General features: G+C 42.5%; 1 protein-coding gene across 1 annotated transcript in view; it reads left to right on the forward strand.

Annotated features, from left to right (window-relative positions):
* Nucleotides 1-20562, forward strand: part of KIF13B (kinesin family member 13B) — a 143456-nt gene that overhangs the window by 54220 nt on the left and 68674 nt on the right. The window contains exons 6-12 of the mRNA XM_069484785.1: nucleotides 24-204; nucleotides 4846-4933; nucleotides 6914-7048; nucleotides 9062-9174; nucleotides 10326-10437; nucleotides 16786-16998; nucleotides 18322-18432. Of these exons, the coding sequence (XP_069340886.1) occupies nucleotides 24-204; nucleotides 4846-4933; nucleotides 6914-7048; nucleotides 9062-9174; nucleotides 10326-10437; nucleotides 16786-16998; nucleotides 18322-18432 (953 nt within the window). The remainder of the gene's footprint in view (nucleotides 1-23; nucleotides 205-4845; nucleotides 4934-6913; nucleotides 7049-9061; nucleotides 9175-10325; nucleotides 10438-16785; nucleotides 16999-18321; nucleotides 18433-20562) is intronic.

Genomic DNA, 20562 nt, shown 5'->3' on the forward strand with positions numbered 1-20562 from the left:
TAACTCTGATTTTCGTTTTTTAGGGTCTGGAAAGTCTTATACTATGATGGGCACAGCTGACCAACCTGGACTAATCCCAAGACTTTGCAGTGGGCTCTTTGAACGAACTCAGAAAGAAGAGAACGAGGAGCAGAGTTTCAAAGTAGAAGTGTCCTACATGGAAATTTATAATGAAAAAGTCCGAGACCTCCTTGATCCCAAAGGGTAAAAGACTTTAAGACTTCAGTGTTTTAGCATTATGGACTAAAACAGACTTAATAAATTGGCTTAAGGGAAACTTTTATGTCGAACTCTAGTAGAGAATCATCTAGTTATTGCCTTTGCAATTTAGTTTTAGTTTACCTGTAGATAATTCTGGGCTTTTGAACTTAGGGCTGGTATGAGAGAGGAGTGGGTGAGAAGGCACGGAACTGCCTTTCTCAGGTTGATCCAAAGCCACAAATCAGAAATATGTAGTGAAAATTAGTCATTTATTACCAGCGTAACTGGTAGCCTTAAACAATTAGTTTTTTTTTTTCTAGGAGGTGGACAGGCTCTCTATTGCTCATGCTAGAGTACAGTAGCATCATCATAGTCCACTGCAACCTCAAACTCCTAGACTCAAGTGATCCTCCTGCCTTAGCCTCCCAAGTATCTGGGACCATAGGTGTGTGTCATCACACTTGGCTAATTTTTCTATTTTTTATAGAAACGGGGTCTTGCTGTGTAGCCTAGGCTGATCTTGAACTCGGGCCTTAAGTGATCCTCCTGCCTTGGCCTCCCAGAGTGCTAGGATTACAGGTGTGAACCACCATGCCCAGTCTTGGGGTGTGTGTGTGTTTTTGTTTGTTTTTAACCAAGAAATTTCAGGTAGAACTTAGCTGTTTGTTTTCAGTTGCAGGCTGTGAAGTGAGGAAGACACATAATCAGAGTTATGAAACCTGGTCTTTAGGATAACTAATTTTAAAGATTCTCAAAATAAAAAAAAAGTAAATCTCTTGATTTCCTGGCATAGACTTTGAAAGAGAAGAGGCTCAGGAGTGTTACAAGGCCTTCAAAAATGCTGTTCCTCCAGCCTGAGCAACACAGTAAGACCCCGTCTCTACCAAAAATAGAAAAAATTAGCTGGGTGTGGTGGTGAGCACCTGTGGTCCCAGCTACTTGGGAGGCTGAGGCAGGAGGATCACTTGAGCCCAGGAGTTCAAGCCTGCAGTGAGCTGTAATTAGGCCGTTGCACCCCAGCCTGGGTGACAGAACAAGACCCTGTCTCCAAAAAAACAAAAAATGCTGTTCTCATTCTACAGCCATAACTGAACCTAATGGGGAAAGTCGGGGAGATATCTGGGGAAATCTGTTCTTTGCACAGAAAGTTCTTCGAGTTCAAAGAGATGGAGATAATGACCGCAGCCGGTGGCTTGTTGGTGTGAAAACATCAATATTAGCCGGGTCACAGGGCCAGAGGAGCTGAGGCTCGCAGAAAGTTTGGGCACAAGGAGAGGATGTTTGGTTTTGTTTGGATGAAGAGGATGATCAAGGAAGGACGATCTTAGAGGCGATGAATCGTAGCAGTGCTCGGTCAGGAGAAAACAGCCCTCAGTTCCTCCCCGCCATCGGTTCTCTTTGACAGAGATAGTCATCTTCAGGCCGCGCACAGGAAGCGTTTCTCTGCAACCTTTACTTAACAGACACTTGTCGCGTGATCGTTATGTGCCAGGCTCCATGCAAGTCAGCGCGAGAGCTCACAGTGTGGGCGGAATGAGATTTTTCTAAACAAATAAATCACAATCCAATCCAATCTGCTTTTTTTTTTTTTTTTTTTTTTTGAGACAGAGTCTCACTCTGTTGCCCAGGCTAGAGTGAGTGCCGTGGCGTCAGCCTAGCTCACAGCAACCTCAAACTCCTGGGCTCAAGCGATCCTCCTGCCTCAGCCTCCCGAGTAGCTGGGACTACAGACATGTGCCACCATGCCCGGCTAATTTTTTCTGTATATATCTTTAGTTGGCCAGATCATTTCTTTCTATTTTTAGTAGAGAGGAGGTCTCACTCTTGCTCAGGCTGGTCTTGAACTCCTGACCTCGAGGGATCCTCCCGCCTTGGCCTCCCAGAGTGCTAGGATTACAGGCGTGAGCCACCGCACCCAACCTTCCAATCTGCTTTCAACTTGTGAAAGAGGCTCCTGCAAGACAGAGAAAAAGAGGGAATGACCTTGCCCAGAGCGGAAGGGGATATTCCACAGATGGTGAATTTTGTGCCGAGTGGGAGTTTGTCTGGTGAGAAGTTAAGGGAGAACCATTCAGGCACGGGGAACAGCCTGTGCCAAGCACGGAGGTGTGAAGAAGTCACCTGTTTGGAGAGGGAACCAGCAGCTCAGCGTGGCTGGCGGGTGGTGTGCCCGGAAGTCAACACGGAACAAAGGGAGGCCAGAGATGGGCATGTTTGGGCCCAGGTACCGACATCTTGCTCGGTATTGTGCCGCTGTGCATTCCACGGTGCTTCTGTGGAGTAGCGTGACCTTGACTGTCTACACGTGTTCACAGTCTGGTAGTTTCTTGTATGTTTGTTTTGTGTGTAGGTTAGTAATGAACAGCACGGGCTTTGCACTCACAGAGCTCTGGGCCCAGGCCCTCTGCCCGTCACCCACTGAGCAAGTTCCTTCCGACTTCCGTCCTCACTGTGCAGAGGGGAATGACACCATTACGCAGGGTCTCAGGGCTGCCGTGAAGATAGGGCGGGATGATACACTGGAGGTCTTAGAACATTATCTACTTGATCTGCAGTTAAATAGTAATAGGCGACTTTTTTAGTGGTTTATCCTAGGGTACTTGAGACTCCAAATCATTAGAAAACAGTAAGTTAAAGTCAGTACACTGGAGGACAATAAACATTTTAGATTTGAGGCATTTCCTCATTCTCTAACTTTGCTGCCTACATGAAAGGTTATCCTGTAGCTGTTCAATATCTCGCCATCTGTACCTCCACTTGCTTTATTACGAATAATAATAGCTTTCGGGTGTGGTGTCAGATTCCGTGCTGGCTGTGCTTTTCATACCTTCTCTGTCACCATTTCTTCCTTCCCCTCCTGCCTTTTGTTGCTGGCGCTCCCTCCCCCATCACATAAGCCGACACACTTGGGGTCCTTTCGTCACCCTGATCTCTCTTCACTTGCAAGTTTGTTCGTTCATTTTGCCAGAAATTGTGCTGGGAACTGCAGACTCCAAGATTTATAAGACATTGTTCTTGCTGTTCTGGGGCCCAAAGTCTGTTGGAGAATGGATATATGTAAATCAGTTCTGACCCAAGGTGAGGCTTGGGAGGTGAGTGAGGAGAGATCAACAAGGGCAGATTACAAGAGAGTGTGCGTATGTATATAAATATATATATCAAGCTGAGGAGTGTGGACCTTATTTAGTAGGCATTGAAGAACAACCAGAGAATTTTAAGCATTATAATTCATTATTTATTTTAAAAAACAAGGCCAGGCATGGTGGCTCATGCCTGTAATCCCAGCACTTTGGGAGACTGAGGTGGGGGGATCACTTGAGGCCAGGAGTTTGAGCCCAGCCTGGGCAACATAGCAAGACCCCTTCTCTACAAAACATAGAAAAATTAGCTGGGTGTGGTGGTGTGCACCTGTAGTCCCAGCTACTTGGGAGGATGAGGCAAGAGGATCGCTTGAGCCTGGGAGTTTGGTGCTGCAGTGGGCTATGACTGTACCACTGCATGCTAGCCTGGACAATAGAGTGAGGCACTGTCTCAACAACAAAAAAAAAAAAGAAAAGAAAGCAAAAAAGATTTTGTATAGTTCAAAATAAACACACATTCGTGGTGTAAACTACAGATAAATTAAAGAACATAAAATAAGAATCACCTGAACTCCCATCATCAACCGTGTGTGTTCCCCCTCAGGCAGAACAATAAATATTCTTTTTTTTAATTTTATTTTTAATTGAGGAATAATTGTACCATGTGATGTTTTGATACATATATACATTATGGAATGATTAAATCAAGCTAACTACCATATCCATTACCTCACATACTACTTTTGTGGTGCAAACATTTAAAATCTCTTAGCAATTTTGAAATAAAATTATTATCGACTAGTCACTGCAGTAGATCTCAAGAACTTACTCCTAACTGAAACTTTGTGCCCTTTGACCAACATCTCAACAAATGTTACTATTTTGGGTTTATATCATTAAGTGTGCTGTATATGCTTTGCATTTTTCTCGGATGTCCTTTACTGGGTTTTTCAGTTCCTTGTTTGCTAAGAGGCTTATTTTGTTTTAACTTATGAATGAGTAGTTTTAATTTTATTGAATCCTTTTTCATGCATTTATTGAAATGATCATACTTTTCCTCCCCCTCCCTTTAGTCTGGCAATGTGATAAAGGTTCATGAATAGTTTTTTTCTAATATTAAAACAGCCTAGCAACCCTGGGATAAGCCCAATTTTCTGTTTTTAAATCATTATTAGATGTTGTCTTCTGTTTGTCTTTATTCACGATTGAGATTGGTCTGTAGTTTTCCTTCCTGCACAGTTAACATTTATCGAGTTTCTGCTCTTTGTCTTGTACTGTGCAAGACAAGTAGATTGTTGGTATTTATTTGAGTCTGCATTCTTTGGTAGTGCGTAGACATCCCACAGTGTACCCTTTCAGTGATGTGATGTTTTACCACATTATGAAGTTTTCTTTCCAGTGAAGATTTTAAAGTTTGGTTTAAATTCTTCTGGGATCGAGTCAGCTGGCTCTAGTTGTTTGGAGTCTTTCTTGAATTCAGTATACATTTTTATGGGGCACAGTTGAGTCCTTTTAAAAACAGGTTATTGTTAAAAAAAATTGTTTCTTTGTTTTTCATGAACAGAAGCCGTCAGACGTTGAAAGTCAGAGAACATAGTGTGTTGGGACCCTATGTCGATGGACTTTCTAAGCTGGCTGTCACAAGCTACAAGGTAACAACATTTTTTGTGTGAAATACTTAAATTTAGTGCAGGAAATATTTTTTTGTTTAATTTGTTAATATTTAAAAAATTTACAGTGGCATTACTTAATAAAAATCACTTTTTGCAAAAATCTTAAAAAGAGAGACCAGTGAATAAATGTAAGCTCAACAGGATGAAGCTTTTAAATAAGCCTCAGGGTTGTCAGACTTAGTGGATCTAAAATGGGTTTGGAATGGATCTAGAAAATTGTGAATTTTATCTTTTGTTCTTGTTTTTCCGTTCTGTGGCCTACTTACAGTTCTTTTTGCAGTTTATGTTTTTACTTTGAGGCTTTTTATAGTGTTGAATTTTTTCTTAAACATTATTCTTTTTCATTTATACAGCAAAATAGAATCCTGTGGTTTTCAAAGTTTTTTGTATATATGTGTCAGGATAATGTTCAGTTGCATATAGCATAAAAATATGATAGATTTAAGTTCTTTGAAATGTGGCTTATCCATTTTGTTCATTATGTCTGCAGTGTCTAGAAAGTACCTGGAGTATGGTAGGTGCACTCAACATACATTCAAATGAATAAATCAAAGAATGAATAGTGATTTAAACAAGACTTTTCATGTGAAAGAACTGTGAAGGTAGACTCTACCGGGCTGGCATTGTGGCTCCCCAGGTGTTATCGGGGACCTAGATTCCTTCGAGCAGTCCACAGAGAGATGTGTACCCACGTGCTCATAGTTCAAGGTGGCTCTTAGAACCAACACGTGGTAGCATGCCTATTCCCTCTAAGGGGATTCCTAGATAGCCTTTGTTACAGTCCAAATCTGATTCGCTAAAACTTAGTCATGTGGCCAGACTGAGCTGCAAGGGCATCTGGGAGATGTAGTCTCTCAGCTCTGCCACAGTGTGCTCAGTTGAAGATTGGGCCCCTTTACTGAAAAGAAGAGAAGACTGGGTACTGGGAGGCAACTATTCGACTTTTTCACACATATCATCTTTCTTGTTCCTTAGTCAAATCTTTGTAAGGTAGATGGTGTATAGCTCTGAATTGTTAGTAATGCAACTGAAATCCAGATTGGTTAAGTAACTGAGCTTATAACATTTTAGAAAATGAATATCCCTGAATATTTCTGTTGCATTATTCTGTCTCTCTCTCTCTCTCTCTCTCTCTTTCTCTCTTTAAATAAGAGACAGGTCTGGCTCTGTCACCCAGGCTGGAGTGCAGTGGCCTGATCATAGCTCACTGCAGCCTTGAACTCCTGGGCTAAAGTGATCTTCCTGCCTCAGCCTCCCAAGGAGCTAGGAGCACACAGGTGTGCACCCCCACACCTGGCTAATTTTTAAAATTTTTTGTAGAGGTAGGGTCTCACTATGTTTCCCAGGCTGGTCTCAAATTCCTGGCCTCAAGCAATGCTCCTGCCTCAGCCTCCCAGAGTGCTGGGGGTACAGGCGTGAGCCTGATCATACTGTCTCTATTTTAGTGGTAACAGCAATTAAGTAGTAAATCTGTAGAAAATCAGTTTCTTGAGGTTCTCATTTTTACCAACAGGTCTGGTAAGATACACACCAAGGTGTGGTAGTCAGTGATAGCCCCGGATGAAGGAGTTACAAGTTGTTTTTGTTTGTTTGTTGCTTATTTGTATAATTTGTGTTAACAATAAACTTGTATTGCTTCTTTAGTAAAGAAACTAAATTTTTTCAAATTTCTAAATTAGATGAGGATTGGGATGGTGTATTTGTCCATCTTGTGTGACTCAAAAATGTAGCTTCTATACTTTTCTGAGTCAAAGCTGTACCTACTATAACATACTTTGAGTTTTCAGTGACAGTATTGGTTATTGTACTCTCTGGGGCTTAAGGTCCATTGAAAAACAAAACGTAAACTCCAAATGTTGACTAAGTAGTGAAACTTGTAATACATTTTATAGTACAGCAGAGTTTTAATGTTTGTCACACAAGTAACGAAATGTGTGTCTGTGACTTGTTTCCACTTAGGATATCGAGTCTTTGATGTCTGAGGGTAACAAATCTCGCACGGTGGCTGCCACCAACATGAATGAGGAGAGTAGCCGATCCCATGCGGTTTTCAAAATCACTCTCACACACACTCTCTATGATGTGAAGTCTGGGGTAGGTGTTCCGATGCATGACCTCGTTTTAAATTTCTAAAGTGGATTGTGGTGTATCTTTTTCCCTTCAGGTGTTAGATGATTTAAAGTCCTAGCTATCTGAGTGTAGTGAATTGGTTGGGGTGGGGGGTGGAATTCTGGCTAGACCTAGTCAATTAGGACTCTGGACAAGGAACAGAAGCTGCTCTAGTAAACAGAAAGGGGTTTAATAGAGGGAGTTTGATGATAAGAGTTGCTGGGACACCTGAGCAAGAGGGCGTTCTAGACTGAATCTCTAGGAATAACTCCCGGAGCAACAGAGATCTGGCCCACCAGGGCTGGTGCCACCTCTGAGGACACCACTGGAACTGTGAGTTCAAGGCACAGCCCATCTCTGTGATCCAGGAAGCAGGAATAAAGAAGTTGCTTCTGTCGGTGCAGCCGCCTCTTAGCACCCTGGAAGCTGGGGAATGTGCTGGAACACTCCCGTAGGAAACCTTGTATTTCCACATCCTGCTTACCAGCAGGAAAAACAGCAAGGGGCAAGGGGGGGGCCCTCTGCTCGACTTCTGCTTTCCAGTCTTCAGCAAGTGAAGCTGACCGACAGAACCGCAGTCACATGCTGAACCCTGGCTGCCGAGAAGTCTGAGAAATGTAGGCTTTAGCTCCCACCCTCTCCCATGAGGGGAAGGGGGAACAGAAGTGGAGCGCTGCCGGCCCCAGTCTCTGCACAGCCGTGTCTGCGCATACCTGTCACGGCTGACTGTGAGCAAGTGTTAGCACTGCAGCTGATTCAGTGGAGGGCCTTTTGCGGTGTTACCTTCTGCTGAATGCTCATTATTAGAAGGAATACATTACACTGAGCAATTGTGCTATAAAATCGCTAGAGTGTTTAGTTTTAAACATAGTGAAGAGTAAACCGAGTCAGAGATGTATGTGCTTCTGCCACATTGCAAATTTCACTGTTGACCCATACATTTGTGTCCTCCCTGTTCTTACGTCAAGTTTTACATGTTTTGCTGTGATGCCTACCTCTAGTGCATCAATTTCAAACACCAGAAGCTAAAATAATCGCCCTGGCAAAGTGCTGTATTTTGGCAGGATTGTCATTGCCTGAAAGCATATTTTTCTTCTTTTACCATCACAGCAAGATTAGTGTAACAACAAAAAGTTCTTTGTTTGCTATTTCCTTTTCATCATAAAACAAAAAACATACTGCAGACTTTTTTTAAACCAAAAGTACTTTTGATTTGGGAAGCTGAATATCCTTCTTAGCAACATGTTTATTTATGGAAATATAAGTGTATGTTTTAAAGGAAAGTTTAAAAAATGATCCACTCTACAGCTTTTGGCATTATTTTCCTGTATTTTTTTGTATTGCTGTTGAAGTATAAAATATCTGTAACATGATTTGATAATAGAGCATTTTTGATAAAGGAAAATATCAGTATATATGTATGTGTATATATATTTATAATATCCTAACTAGAAAAAGATATAAATCTAATACCTAAAATTATGAAATAAAAGGGAATTATTATATATGAATAAGGTAAACTTAATTATTCAGTGTTTTGAGTTTTTGAGAGATTCTTCTGTTATATAAAACTTAGATTAATTTTTTTTTTACATCAGTAAGAATTGCAGGTATTTTTCCTCAGGATTATTGGTAAATATTCATGAAATTTTAAGCATAGTTTCCAATCATAGTGAAATTTATATCTTGTAAGTACTTTTGTATACTTCCCTGAAATTTTTACTGGGCATCCTTCCAAACATCCCGTTTTGGAGGCAGTGTTTTTCTGGGATGATTAATTTTCATTTTGTCTGGATTAGCAGAGTTTTGTAAATATCGTGTGTCTCGGTTACTAAATGGTATAGTTTTCTTACAGTGTCGTATAGCAACAGAAAATAATTTTGAAATAACAGTAAATAACTTTACTGAAGGATTTAGATCATAAACCCATTTGGTTGAGATGGTTCCACTTTCTGTATTCTTTAACTGTTTATTAGCGTTTATCAATTCACTTCGTAGACATCTGGGGAGAAGGTGGGCAAGCTGAGCTTGGTCGACTTGGCCGGCAGCGAACGAGCGACAAAAACCGGAGCTGCCGGCGACAGGCTGAAGGAGGGCAGCAACATCAACAAGTAGGTTTCCCAGGAGCTTGTATGTGTAGCTTTATTGGTTTAATAGCCAAATAGGGGAACATCTGTGGTTATTAAAGTAATAAGATGATTCTGGAACAATTAAGGCTATAATGAATAAATAGTTTGGATTTTTTTTTTCCTAGTGTCTTTAATAAGCCTGAGCCCATTTTATGTCTCGGGGTGTCTGATGGGGCCGAGGAGCACAGCCTGGGTCGTGGGGTCAGGGTTTCTCACAGTGGGCCTGTTGACATTCTGGGTCTGGTAATTCTTTTCATCGCGGGGTGGTCCTGGGCTTTGCGGGATGTTTAGCAGCATCCCTGGCTTCTGCTTCTAGGTGGCAGTAGTGCCCGCCACCTCTTCCCCCACCCCCAGTTACAACAGCCTGACTCCGGACGTTGCATGCTGTTCCCTTTGGGGCACAGTCACCCTCCAGTGGGGACCAGTGGTCCAGGCTGTAGGAGAGCAGAGATGATTGGAGTCTCGGGGTCTAGCGTTGGTCTTCACTGTGTTGCTGTCTGAACAAACGACGTGTGTACTGGCCACATTGGCTTTCCCTTTTAGGACTACTGTTGTGTTAGTCCCAGTCCCAGAAGCTACTAGCACTTTATAAAGTCGTATTTTGTGTTCCAATCCCTTCGTACAGTTATATTTTCTCTCTCAAGTTAAACTGTTACCTCCTTGTGGGTAGGAATCGCTCCTGTCCTCGGGCCTCCGAGAAGGACGTGTGGGAGTCATCAGTAGCCACCCGGGCATTGTAGAAGCTTCATGCAGATGCTTTGCTGTTATCCAACCATGTGGATATGTCACTTTTGCCTCGTACTGTGTTTTAATTGTTATATTGTGTTTGTAGCTTCCTTTCTTAAGAATATCTGGTATCTGTGTTTTTATCTTGACCTGAAGATTTACAGCTCACATTTTTATCTACCAAAAGAAACGTGGGCTAAGCACTTTTATTGCTTAAGGTAGCACTAGAGAGACACAGCTCTAAACAGCTGCTGAGGGTTGTGTGCTTTCCGACCAGGTAGCAGAGTGCCAACACGGCGCTGCTTGCATGCAGGTACAGAGGCATCTTGGTGTTCAATCTTTGTGCTGACATGTGACATTGACACATTCCATTTTTTGTAATCATCACAGTTTGTTGCACCATGCAGGTCCCTCACCACCCTCGGCCTGGTGATCTCGGCCCTGGCAGATCAGAGCGCCGGCAAAAACAAGAATAAATTTGTTCCATATCGTGACTCCGTTCTCACTTGGCTGCTCAAAGTAAGTTTTGTTTTGTGCGTTTCCCTCCCTGGCATACTTTTGGTGGCTGGTGGGAAGGAAGAATAAAGAGTAGACTGTTACTCCCCTCCAGTTCCCATTTTCCATCCGTGCTCACATTGATCGTCATTAGGCCCTTCTGATAAGCACAGTTCTGGGGGATTGAGCGTAAGTTTCTTCCTGGCAATTAATGTCCCGGCCACCAGGGCCGGGCTGCAGTGGGGTTGTTGGGCACACACTGAATCCCACAGTTGCTGCGGGAGATTTTGGGAATAGAAAAAGGACCTGGTGCTAACTCTGACGGCTGAGTGGGTTTGGAGAAGGAGTTTCCACTGCCTGGCACACTCAGCTGGGCGGCTCGTCCTTCTCACAGGCTCCTTTTGTTTGGCTGACATTTTAGACCTTGTTTTCTGCTTAACGTCAAGACATTTTGGACCTTGCTTTCAGTTAACTTTACTCGTGATAATTTTTATTTGTTTTCAGCTTCTTAAAGGTGTTGTTAGGGGACGTCAGGGTAGAGCACGGTCAGTGATCGAGTAGTTGATTCCCTGTGAATGAGAGAGGGGGAGCGAGAAAGGAAAAAGCCTGCAGGAGGTGCCAGGAGGGCGTGAGGAAACGGAAGCCACTCAGGCCCGCTCCGGCTCAGCGTCCAGTAGGGCCGCAGGCTGTGCACACACAGTACCAGCACACGAGTTCGTGATGGAGCCCGTGACAGAGCGTGATTGCTTGTAATAGGAGTGTGGTGGAAACAGACTATTTCCGGGTTCCCTCTAGTCCTGGTCAGGTGGTGTGAATTGGGTATTGGGCTGGGAATTAGAGGATGTAAGTTATAGTGACAATTTCTCTCCTGATAGAGGTGTCAACCTTGAATAGAACATTTTACCTGTCTAATACTCCTTTTTTTTCTATTTTTCAAAGTGGAGAAATAATGTTATGTGCCCTGTTTAGCTTTTTGATGCCTTATTTTCTTATTGATCAAGAATTTATTGAAAGCCTGTTACTATGTTAGAGGTTGCGTATATAAAGATGAGTTAAACTCGGGTCCCCAGTAGCTTCGCAGAGGACACAGTTGGTGACTTTGTCCCTGACATGTTTCAAGAACAGCCTTTGTAAGGGAAGTAGGGGTTTCTCCCGGTTTCTGTATCTTCTCAAAGTTCCTGGTAGTCAGCTGTTTAATGCAAATCTTTTCACAGTGTTAGACCATCCTTCATCGAGAGAAAGCATTCTTCACATAAATGTCAGCAAGTTCTGCTTAAATGGAACGCTAAAATTGAATAAATTTGCCACAGTTAGAAAATCAGGTAGATTACTTCCTTTGGCCAACATGCAAGAAAATTAGAAATTTAAAACAAAAGGATAACCAAATTTTGATAATTAAAAACCACTTGTAAAAAGGGTATTACAAAACATTTTACTACCAAGGAATGTGTTAGTAATTAACTTTGAGGTCTCACTTCTTGCTTTGTTCCACAAGCAATCTTGATAAGTTACTTATTTCTTCCTCAGACATTCCACAGAAACATTTCCTGGTCATATGTTGTCCTTGTTTCATAGTTGCTACTTCAGTCCATTTACAACAACAACAAGAAATATCTTTTGTTCTTAATAATTTAGTCGGCATAGTGAAAATGGCCTAGGTAATGATTGAGTGGCCTCTGTGGGCTGGAAGCCAGCAAGACCTATTTCAGGGGAATCAGGTGCCTGCTGAGGGCTTCACCTGCATCAGCTCATTTACTTCTCAGAAGATAATGAATTCGAGACCAGCCTGGGCAACATAGTGAGACCCCATCTCTACAAAAACAAATTAGCTGGGTGTGGTGGTGCACACCTGTAGTCCCAGGTACTCGGGCGGCTGAGGCAGGAGAATCGCTTGAGCCCAGGAGTTCAAGGCTGCAGTGAGCTATGATCACACCTGCACTCCAGCCTGGGCAACAGAGTGAGACCTTGTCTCTTTAAAAAAAAAAAAAAAAAAAGGTAAACGTGGAGTCCCGATTGTGGGATGACGCAATGGTATAGGGCTAATGAGTGGCAGAATCAAGACTGGCATCCAGGGCTGACTTCTCTGCCCCCGTTTTTGCCAGTGCTTTGCTCTTCTTATCAAAGGTTACTTTGCATTAGAAGGAGACTCACTGGATGTTTACCAGTCTTTGGTAGAAAATAATGAAAAACACAACTGTTCCTAGTTCTTAAAGAATGAAACCAAAAAGGGCTTTTAAAAAGCTCACTTTATTTTCTGTGTAGTTAATTTAGGTTATAATCGCAACTTCCACGTGTTAATCCTTAGGTTAAAAACATCAAGTATTTGTTGGGTATTTGTCATTTTTTTTTTTTCTCAGAAACTCGTATGACCCTTTTTATATCGTCTTTGGCTTTTGCAGCAAGGTCATACTCAGGGGCATTTTTTGCAAAACATATTCCAGAGCTTACACAGTTTTCCCAGGGGCCTCCCCAAATCCACGGCAGTGCAGCTCATTCTCCTTTGAAGTGGGTTTTGGTCCCTGTTGCTTTTTCCTTCTTTAATTCTTCTTCTAACTCTCCCTGTTCCGTGTTCGACGTGGGTACGATTCTCCTATTCCCCAACATAATTTCCGTTGAGCTCCTAAATGGACTCATCTTTAATAACGCTTGCAATTTCTTTTTATGAGTTTTTTTTTTTTTGTATTATTTGCATTATAATTGTGTTGTGTTCTTGATGTTTGCAGCATCCGAGAATGAGAGAGACTTTGGCTGTTCTCAGTGGTTGGTTGGGGATGGAAGTGGGTGCTTTTCTCCCAGGGAGGAGACAGCAGCCGTCACATGACGGGGGTTCAGTCGGTCAGCGCAGAACGATTTCGTTAAGATGACGTTTGATTCTCTGTAGAACCTTCTAAAGGTGGGCCTCCTAACATCAAGTAACTTCTCTCCGGTAATGAGGGCGCAGGTCATGAATAGCTCTCAGATCCCTCCATTCTTACTGCCACCTCCCTAACGAAGGCCACTTTCCTCTCTTGCCTGGATGGCAGACATTTCCCTCGAGCTTTCTCAGTCAGTTCATTCTCCACGGTTAGGTTGTGACATCTTTCTAAATTAATACCCTTACCCTTAAGTGTCTTCAATGACTGTCCACAGGCCCTCAGGATAAAGTCTAAATTCTTTAATGATGTAACTTACAAAGCCCTCCATAATCTGACCCCTCCTTTTTCTTGTGCATCTTTTGCTTCTTGGTGCTATAAATCCTGGCTAAGTGATGAGTGCTGTCGTACTTCTGGGATTTCACTGCTGCTCTGTTTGGAACATTCTTCCCCCCTCCCCTCTCTTCAATCCCTCCTTCCTCTGTCTCCCCTTCCCTTACCTGGGTAGTGCTTATTTGTCTTTAGGTCTAAAATGTCACTTTCTCTGGGTGTCTCCCTAACCTTTCAAGAATCGGCTCTGGGCTCTATCTTTGCTTTCCCAGACCTTATTGTATTTATCCCTACTTTAGTTCCTATAGTATTTGCTCTCCGGCATCTCCCACTAGGTGGTCAGCTCCGTGAAGAGTTGAAAGAAGGCATAATCTCGGCTCTGCTCTGAACTAGCACTCTGTCTGACCTTTGATACGTCGTCAGCCTTCCTGGGTCTCAATTTCTCATCCGTAGAATGAAATAATTTGATTACGTGACTTTGAAGAGTCCTTTCAGCCTTTAAGAATTCCGACTTCCAAAATTAAATTTCTTTCCCAAGTCCATTTAATTTGCAGTTGCTACATTTGAAACAAAGCTCGTCTGATTTGCCTAATTAAACAATTAAAGAGTAAACAAGAAACTTTATACTTTCTCCTTGAATGAGTGCCAGTTCTTTTGTTGCTATTTCCTTTTTGCTGAAGGCATGGCGCCATTTTTTAACATAAGTATATTGTTGCTCCATGAATAAGGGCTTTTAAAATATCAAGCACTTGTTGTTTGCCAGGTTTCCTTTTCTCAGCATAAATTGAAGCACAATATACACGCTTTTCTCCTCTGGGGGTTATTGTTCTAGATCCCCTTTCACCCAACAGCATTTGCGCTCCTGTGGGCTGACAGCGTGCAGCAGCTCTGGAAGGGCAGCATGGGGCTGCTAGGGAACCGAGTGGCAGCGTGAGATTTCGTTCCTGCAGTCTTTTTATGTCACATTTAAGTTTCATCAGTGTGCATGGGACTCTTCATGACATTTTTCTGGAAGTGGCCAAATCCGAGGCACCAGCTATTTGAGATCAGTGTCTGGAAGTGAAGAGGGAAGCAAGCAGTCGTGGTTTTTGCCTCCTAAAGTCCAAATTAGTTCTATTTGCTGCCTTGTCAGGCATTAAAGTGTATTTTCTTCAACAAGATAATGTTGAAGAAATTATGTATTCTTTGGAAAACCAGACTTTCAGAAATGGGTGAATAAGCAGACGTGTTGTCTGTGATTTTATGGAACTGTTAGGAATGCCTGGGGAATTATTTAGTTCCTGATGCTAGAACAAAATAATCTGCAAAGATGTCACGTCCCGTTACTTAATCCTCAGGTCTGAACTGTCTCTGTGTTACCAAGTATGTATTGTGGACAGCAGGGAAGGAGTGGAAATCATTGGACTTGAAGGCAGAATACAACTGGGCTAGAACATCGTTCAGCTTACTAGTTCTGGAGTTTTAGGCAGAGTGCACTATTTGGCCTCCTTTGACAGAACAAACCTGTGTTTTCTCATCAGTAAAATGGGGCTACTAATACAAAAGGCTTAGTACTAAGTAAAGTGTATGCACAAAGATTGTGTAAATCACAGATTGCTCTAACAAATTTTGTAATAGATATATTAAGATTGGGAAAACTTTATATATTCAAAAGTAAGAATTTTCTGTAGGTTAGTGCCCAAAAGTCTTTAGCTTTCTCATGCTCTAATTTCCTGTTGCTTCCCCATTATTCTCTCTAATCTTGAGAATCTATCATTCAGTGATATTCTGTTACTTTAAGAGGGTGTTCAATCTGTTTGTTATTTTGGATAATTCTTCTCAGCCTGGAATGGTGTCCTAGTGTAGGAGTAGTTACCTATTGCCTGTGACGGATCATCCCTGACCGTAACAGCTGGAAACAACCATCGTTCATTGTCTCGCGGTTTCCCTAGGTCGGGATTCCGGGTGCAGCTTGACTAAGTGGTTCTGGCTGGGTCTCCGGTGCTGCAGCTGAAGTGTCAGCCGGGGCTGCTGTCACGGCAAGGCTCATCACGGGGTGGTCTGCTCACTTGCGTGGTTGTTGGCGGCTCTAGAGGATCTGCTTTCAAACCCACTCCTGTGACTCTCCTCCTGGGGCCACCTCATCTCCTGGCAGCTGGTTTCCCCCAGAGCGAGAGGAATCACCCAAGACAGAAACTGCTATCTTCTTTTAATCTAATCTTAGAAGCGACATTGTCTCCTGTTCATTAGAGGCCGAGTAGCAAGTCCTGGCCACACTCAAGGCAAGAAGATGATACTAGGGTCCGAGCGCCAGGAGGTGGGATGGCTGGAGGTCTCAGGCTGCCTGCGGGCATGGACCACACAGAGCCTAATTTGTGTGGGCAGCCCAGTGGGTAGCTTGATGTCCCAAGTCTAGATTTGCAATTCTGAATTGTATATCTTTTTTACTGTTCTCAAATGAAGGCAGGTTTTTCCATTGTTGGAAGCGAGTTCTAGAGCCGTTTCACTGCACTTACCAGTTTGAGTAGAACGTAGAAGATGCGTCTGTCTTCCCAGTGCCCTGGTCCGAACCGTGGGAGCAGCTGTGTAGAACATGAAACCTGTTTGAGTAGTTTCCGAAGTGCTATCCGAGGGAAGAAAATGAAGTTCCTTCACATTTCTTGTCTCGTAAGACTATAATCGCACCTTACGTTTCAAAAGCTTTACTAGGTGCCTGCGAGCTTGTAACAGCAGCTGAGCCGTGACTTAGGCTTAACAGAGACTCCCAAGCGCACAGTGTCGTGGAGGAGGTTTAGGTAATCACTCCTCGGTCAGGTGTCGATTAACACCATCCTCGTTCCCCGAAGGAAGGTTTCGGGCATTTAAGGAATCCTTTTTACTCCGAGTAGTCTGCTCTCGTATGGTATCATTGCCTGTTAAACAGGACAAATGGACTTAGAATTAATTTTTATTAAACTGAAATAAATGTAGGCTTCATTGCATTTCCCTGTCCTTTCTCAAAAACCAAAGCTCCCGCTTTTTTTTTTTATTTTTAGGAAAGTAGCTTGGCAGAGAAGAAACAGCGCGGGACTGGAGTCAGCATACCTGCATTTTAGCTTTGTCACTAAACATGTGTTTGACCTGGGGAAGTTAATTCGCCTTTTCTGACTTCCACTCCCTCATACGATGGCTTCTTCCAACTTTAAAATGCTCAGTTTCATTTCTCCTGCAGGACAGTCTTGGGGGCAACAGCAAGACGGCCATGGTGGCTACCGTGAGCCCGGCAGCTGATAACTACGACGAAACCCTCTCAACCCTGCGCTACGCGGACCGAGCCAAGCACATCGTTAACCACGCCGTGGTGAACGAGGATCCGAACGCGAGGATTATCCGGGATCTCCGTGAAGAAGTGGAGAAACTCCGAGAGCAGCTGACCAAAGCAGAGGTACGGTGCGCAGCTGAGCGGTGCTCTGGGCGTCTGGGAGGAGCTGGTCAAGCCAGAACTTGAATTTTCTTTCCCTTGGCGGTAAGGGACGAGGACTCTACTTAGGATATTTGAATTTCCTATAGGAAGAGAAATTTGAGGTGAGCGATAAATACAGAAGGTTGTCATTTGAAATTTAGAGATTTTTTTTTATAGGTGTTCAAAGGATTGGATGGGAGGAAATTAACGGAATCAAGAACACGTTTCTTTGCATTTTTGTCCATTCCCATTCAGGTAGGAGACGAGAGAAGAGGTATAATAGCATAAGGGAGAGAAAGAGGGAGACACTGGAAACAAGGTGGATATAAACTAATTTAACTGCAGAAAATGGTGGAGAGCAGGATTTTTGTTGTATCTCATTTATTACCTGGTGGAAGTCAGAATGCAAATCTTGTGGTCTCCCATGCCTTAATAATCCAGCTTTTCCATGTTGTGGTTCAGTAGTTTGTAGAAAAAAATACTCCAACAAGAGTACCTGTGTATTTATTGGTACTCCTTCATCTGTCTTCTGTATATTCTGTAGTGGATGGTGTGTATGTTTCGCTACGGAATTAGAAAACCCGCACAATTCTACCCTCCAGCCAGGTGCTCCTCGTCCTGTTCCAGGATGCCTGCTTTAGTTAGCGTTTCTCTTCCCACAGTTACCCAGCACTATGGGGCTTTTTCCTGGGGCGGGCTTTCTTTCTCATACTGGTTTTCTAATAGTAAATCAGTAAAATCCATGGTTAAGACAGTTATCTTGATTGTATTTTTGCCTGTTGAGTTTTATCCTGGTTTTACAGTAGTAATATCATCAAGGTTCTTTGAATTTTGTTTGTCTCCCTGGTATCAATAACTCCATCCGATTTGCAACAGGTACACGTTTAGTCTACGCATATATGAATAAATTCCTGAAGTCATCAGTAAAGACTAGGATGAGCCATATGTATGAGTCTATCCAGATATATAACTTACTGGGATTTAAAAAATAAACCCTTAGTTGCTTTATGTTTGTATATCCCTAAATGTGATTAGATCTTCACAATAGGCTGGAGGAAAAGGAAAAAGTTTGAAAATCTGCCTCTCAAACATGCCTTGTATAACTGTTGAGTTTGTGGTTCTCAGCAGCAGTCTGGGTGCTGGGATCAGTGTGGGGCCATCATTGTGGTTTAGGTGGATCTGAGACCTCGGCATGTCTTTCAGCTGACAGGAGGCAGATTGTTCCTTTTGTCCTTTTAGAGGTGGCTAATTCTTTCTTCAGGGCATCGTCCAGACATTTCATGAAGTTACACGTTTTGCTTGTAGGCAATGAAATCTCCAGAGCTAAAGGACCGGCTGGAAGAATCTGAAAAGCTAATTCAGGAAATGACTGTGACCTGGGAGGAGAAATTAAGGAAGACGGAGGAGATCGCACAGGTTTGTGTTTTCTGGCTGATTGCAGGCATTGAAGCTCATGGCAATTTGGGGATGAAGGTGCTGTTTCTGCTTCCTTTTTGATTTTTAGCTTTGCTGATGGCAAATCTAGCCCCATTAATAGGAATCTAAATCCAAGAGAATCTATAGTTTGCAAAATCAATTTGAAGGATAAACAGGGTATAATTGCAATTAATTTTTACATAAAAAATAATTTTTTAGTGTCAGCAATCTTTAAAAAACGTTTTTAAAGTAAGTAACTGCTTTCTAACTTCTGCCTCTGAACACCCCATTCTATTAAGTGCTTTGCAGACCTAAGGAACTTACTGAAATTACAAAATTACTAGTAGCAGATATTAGGCTATGAGCTTCTTGCATCCATGTGACTACTCAGTGAAAGTATATGAAACACCTGAATCTGAAGTGACTCATTGTTTTCTAATAATAATGATAGAGTTGTGACATCTTAGGGTGGGAACATGAGAGTTAGTCTAGGATGATCTAGTCCAGGTTAGCATTGGGAGAAAATGTTAAAAGGTCTGTCTACTTAAAAGATTTGCTCTGTGGTTTTCTCGCTATATGGTTATCCAGCCTCTGTCTTGGACATACATGTAGCATTGTGGAGCACAGTAGCCATCTGGCAGTCTTTTCCGATTGGACACCTCTAATAGTAGCTATTTAATCAATCTCTTATTCTTTCATTTTTACTCATTGGCCCTAATTTGTTCTTCTATATCGAAGAGAATAAGTGTCCCACCTGTATGCAGGAACTATAAGATAACAATAATAGCCAACACTTACTAGGCACACTTCTGTATTGGGCTCTATGCTAAGCACTTTTCGCTACAGTATTCTATGTAATCCTCTCACTAGCCTTGCTATTTCAGTCCACCTCTCTGCCTCTTCCCCTTCCTTGTCCAAGTTAAAATTCCCTCGTGTGTTTTAACTGTTCCTCGTATTAGAGAATATATAGAACTTGCTACATCTTTTGTCACCCAGTAGGTTTCTATTTTGAAATGTGCTGTCCAGAATCTGTCTGCGTTTGTGTCAGATGTTGTAGGATGGTACTATTACTTGGCATAAAGTGGATGTTATATTAGTGCCGACTAGGATTAAATTCAATTTTAAAAACATTTTTATTATGAACATTTTCAAAATAGAGAAAATTAGAGTATAATATACAGATACCTATCACCTGGTTTCGTTAAAGATCAGCACATGGCCAGTCTTGTTTTATCCGAATCCCTGCATTGGCTTATCTTAAAACATACCCCCCAAATTACAGAGAAGAAAACACATCAGTGTGTAAATTATTTCTCATCACATGTATCAGGTTATATTTCTTATAAATTATCAGTCATTGTAATATTAATAATGGTCCAATTTGGGACTACTCTGTGTGAGCCGTTTAGAGCTACTCCAAAAGTTCATTCAATGCAATAGCAGCTCAACAGAGCGGATGCAAAGCAACGTAGGTCCAAGAGCATTTGGGGAGCCTGGCTTTGGCGTCTTTTCTCTTCCTCTCTCAGGTGTCCCTTCACAGGGCACTCACTGCCCGTTTTATCCAATGCCGCCTTCCGTGCCTCGACTTCCCGAGCCCCCAGGCTGTAGTGCTGCTGGAATTCTTGCCTCTCTCAATGAAAAAACCTGATCGCTTACTTCTTCCTATTCCAAACTGCTATTTTCCAAAATGTATTTCAGACAGTGTAGCCACAATTGTTAATAAACCTGGGGAAGAAATGGTCCATGGTCAGACAAATTTCGGAAATTCTGGGTAAATGGAGTTCGGTGGATTTTTTTTTTGAAGGACTTCTCACATCATTCTGGGGCCACTGCAGGTCAGCCCGGCTCTCCGTAGGTGCCTCTGCGGCCCCTCCCCGTAGTGTGCCAGCCCTCAATCACACCCGCCGTGGCATCCCCACTTGGCCTGTCTGCACCCTTTGACCTTTAAGCCGTGCAGTACTTTACTGTTGTTTAATTGTCCTTGTGTAGTTTTAGTCCCTAATGAGTTGGGAAGGTTCTCAAGAAAAAAAGGCCATATATATTTTAGTGTTTTTAGGTGTATGCTCAATAATATTTTTGAATAAACAAACAGAACTCGAGATGACTGTTTTCTAACTCCAGCACTGTATC

This window comes from Eulemur rufifrons, chromosome 12 (assembly GCF_041146395.1).
Source record: "Eulemur rufifrons isolate Redbay chromosome 12, OSU_ERuf_1, whole genome shotgun sequence".
NCBI classification, from domain to species: Eukaryota; Metazoa; Chordata; class Mammalia; order Primates; family Lemuridae; genus Eulemur; species Eulemur rufifrons.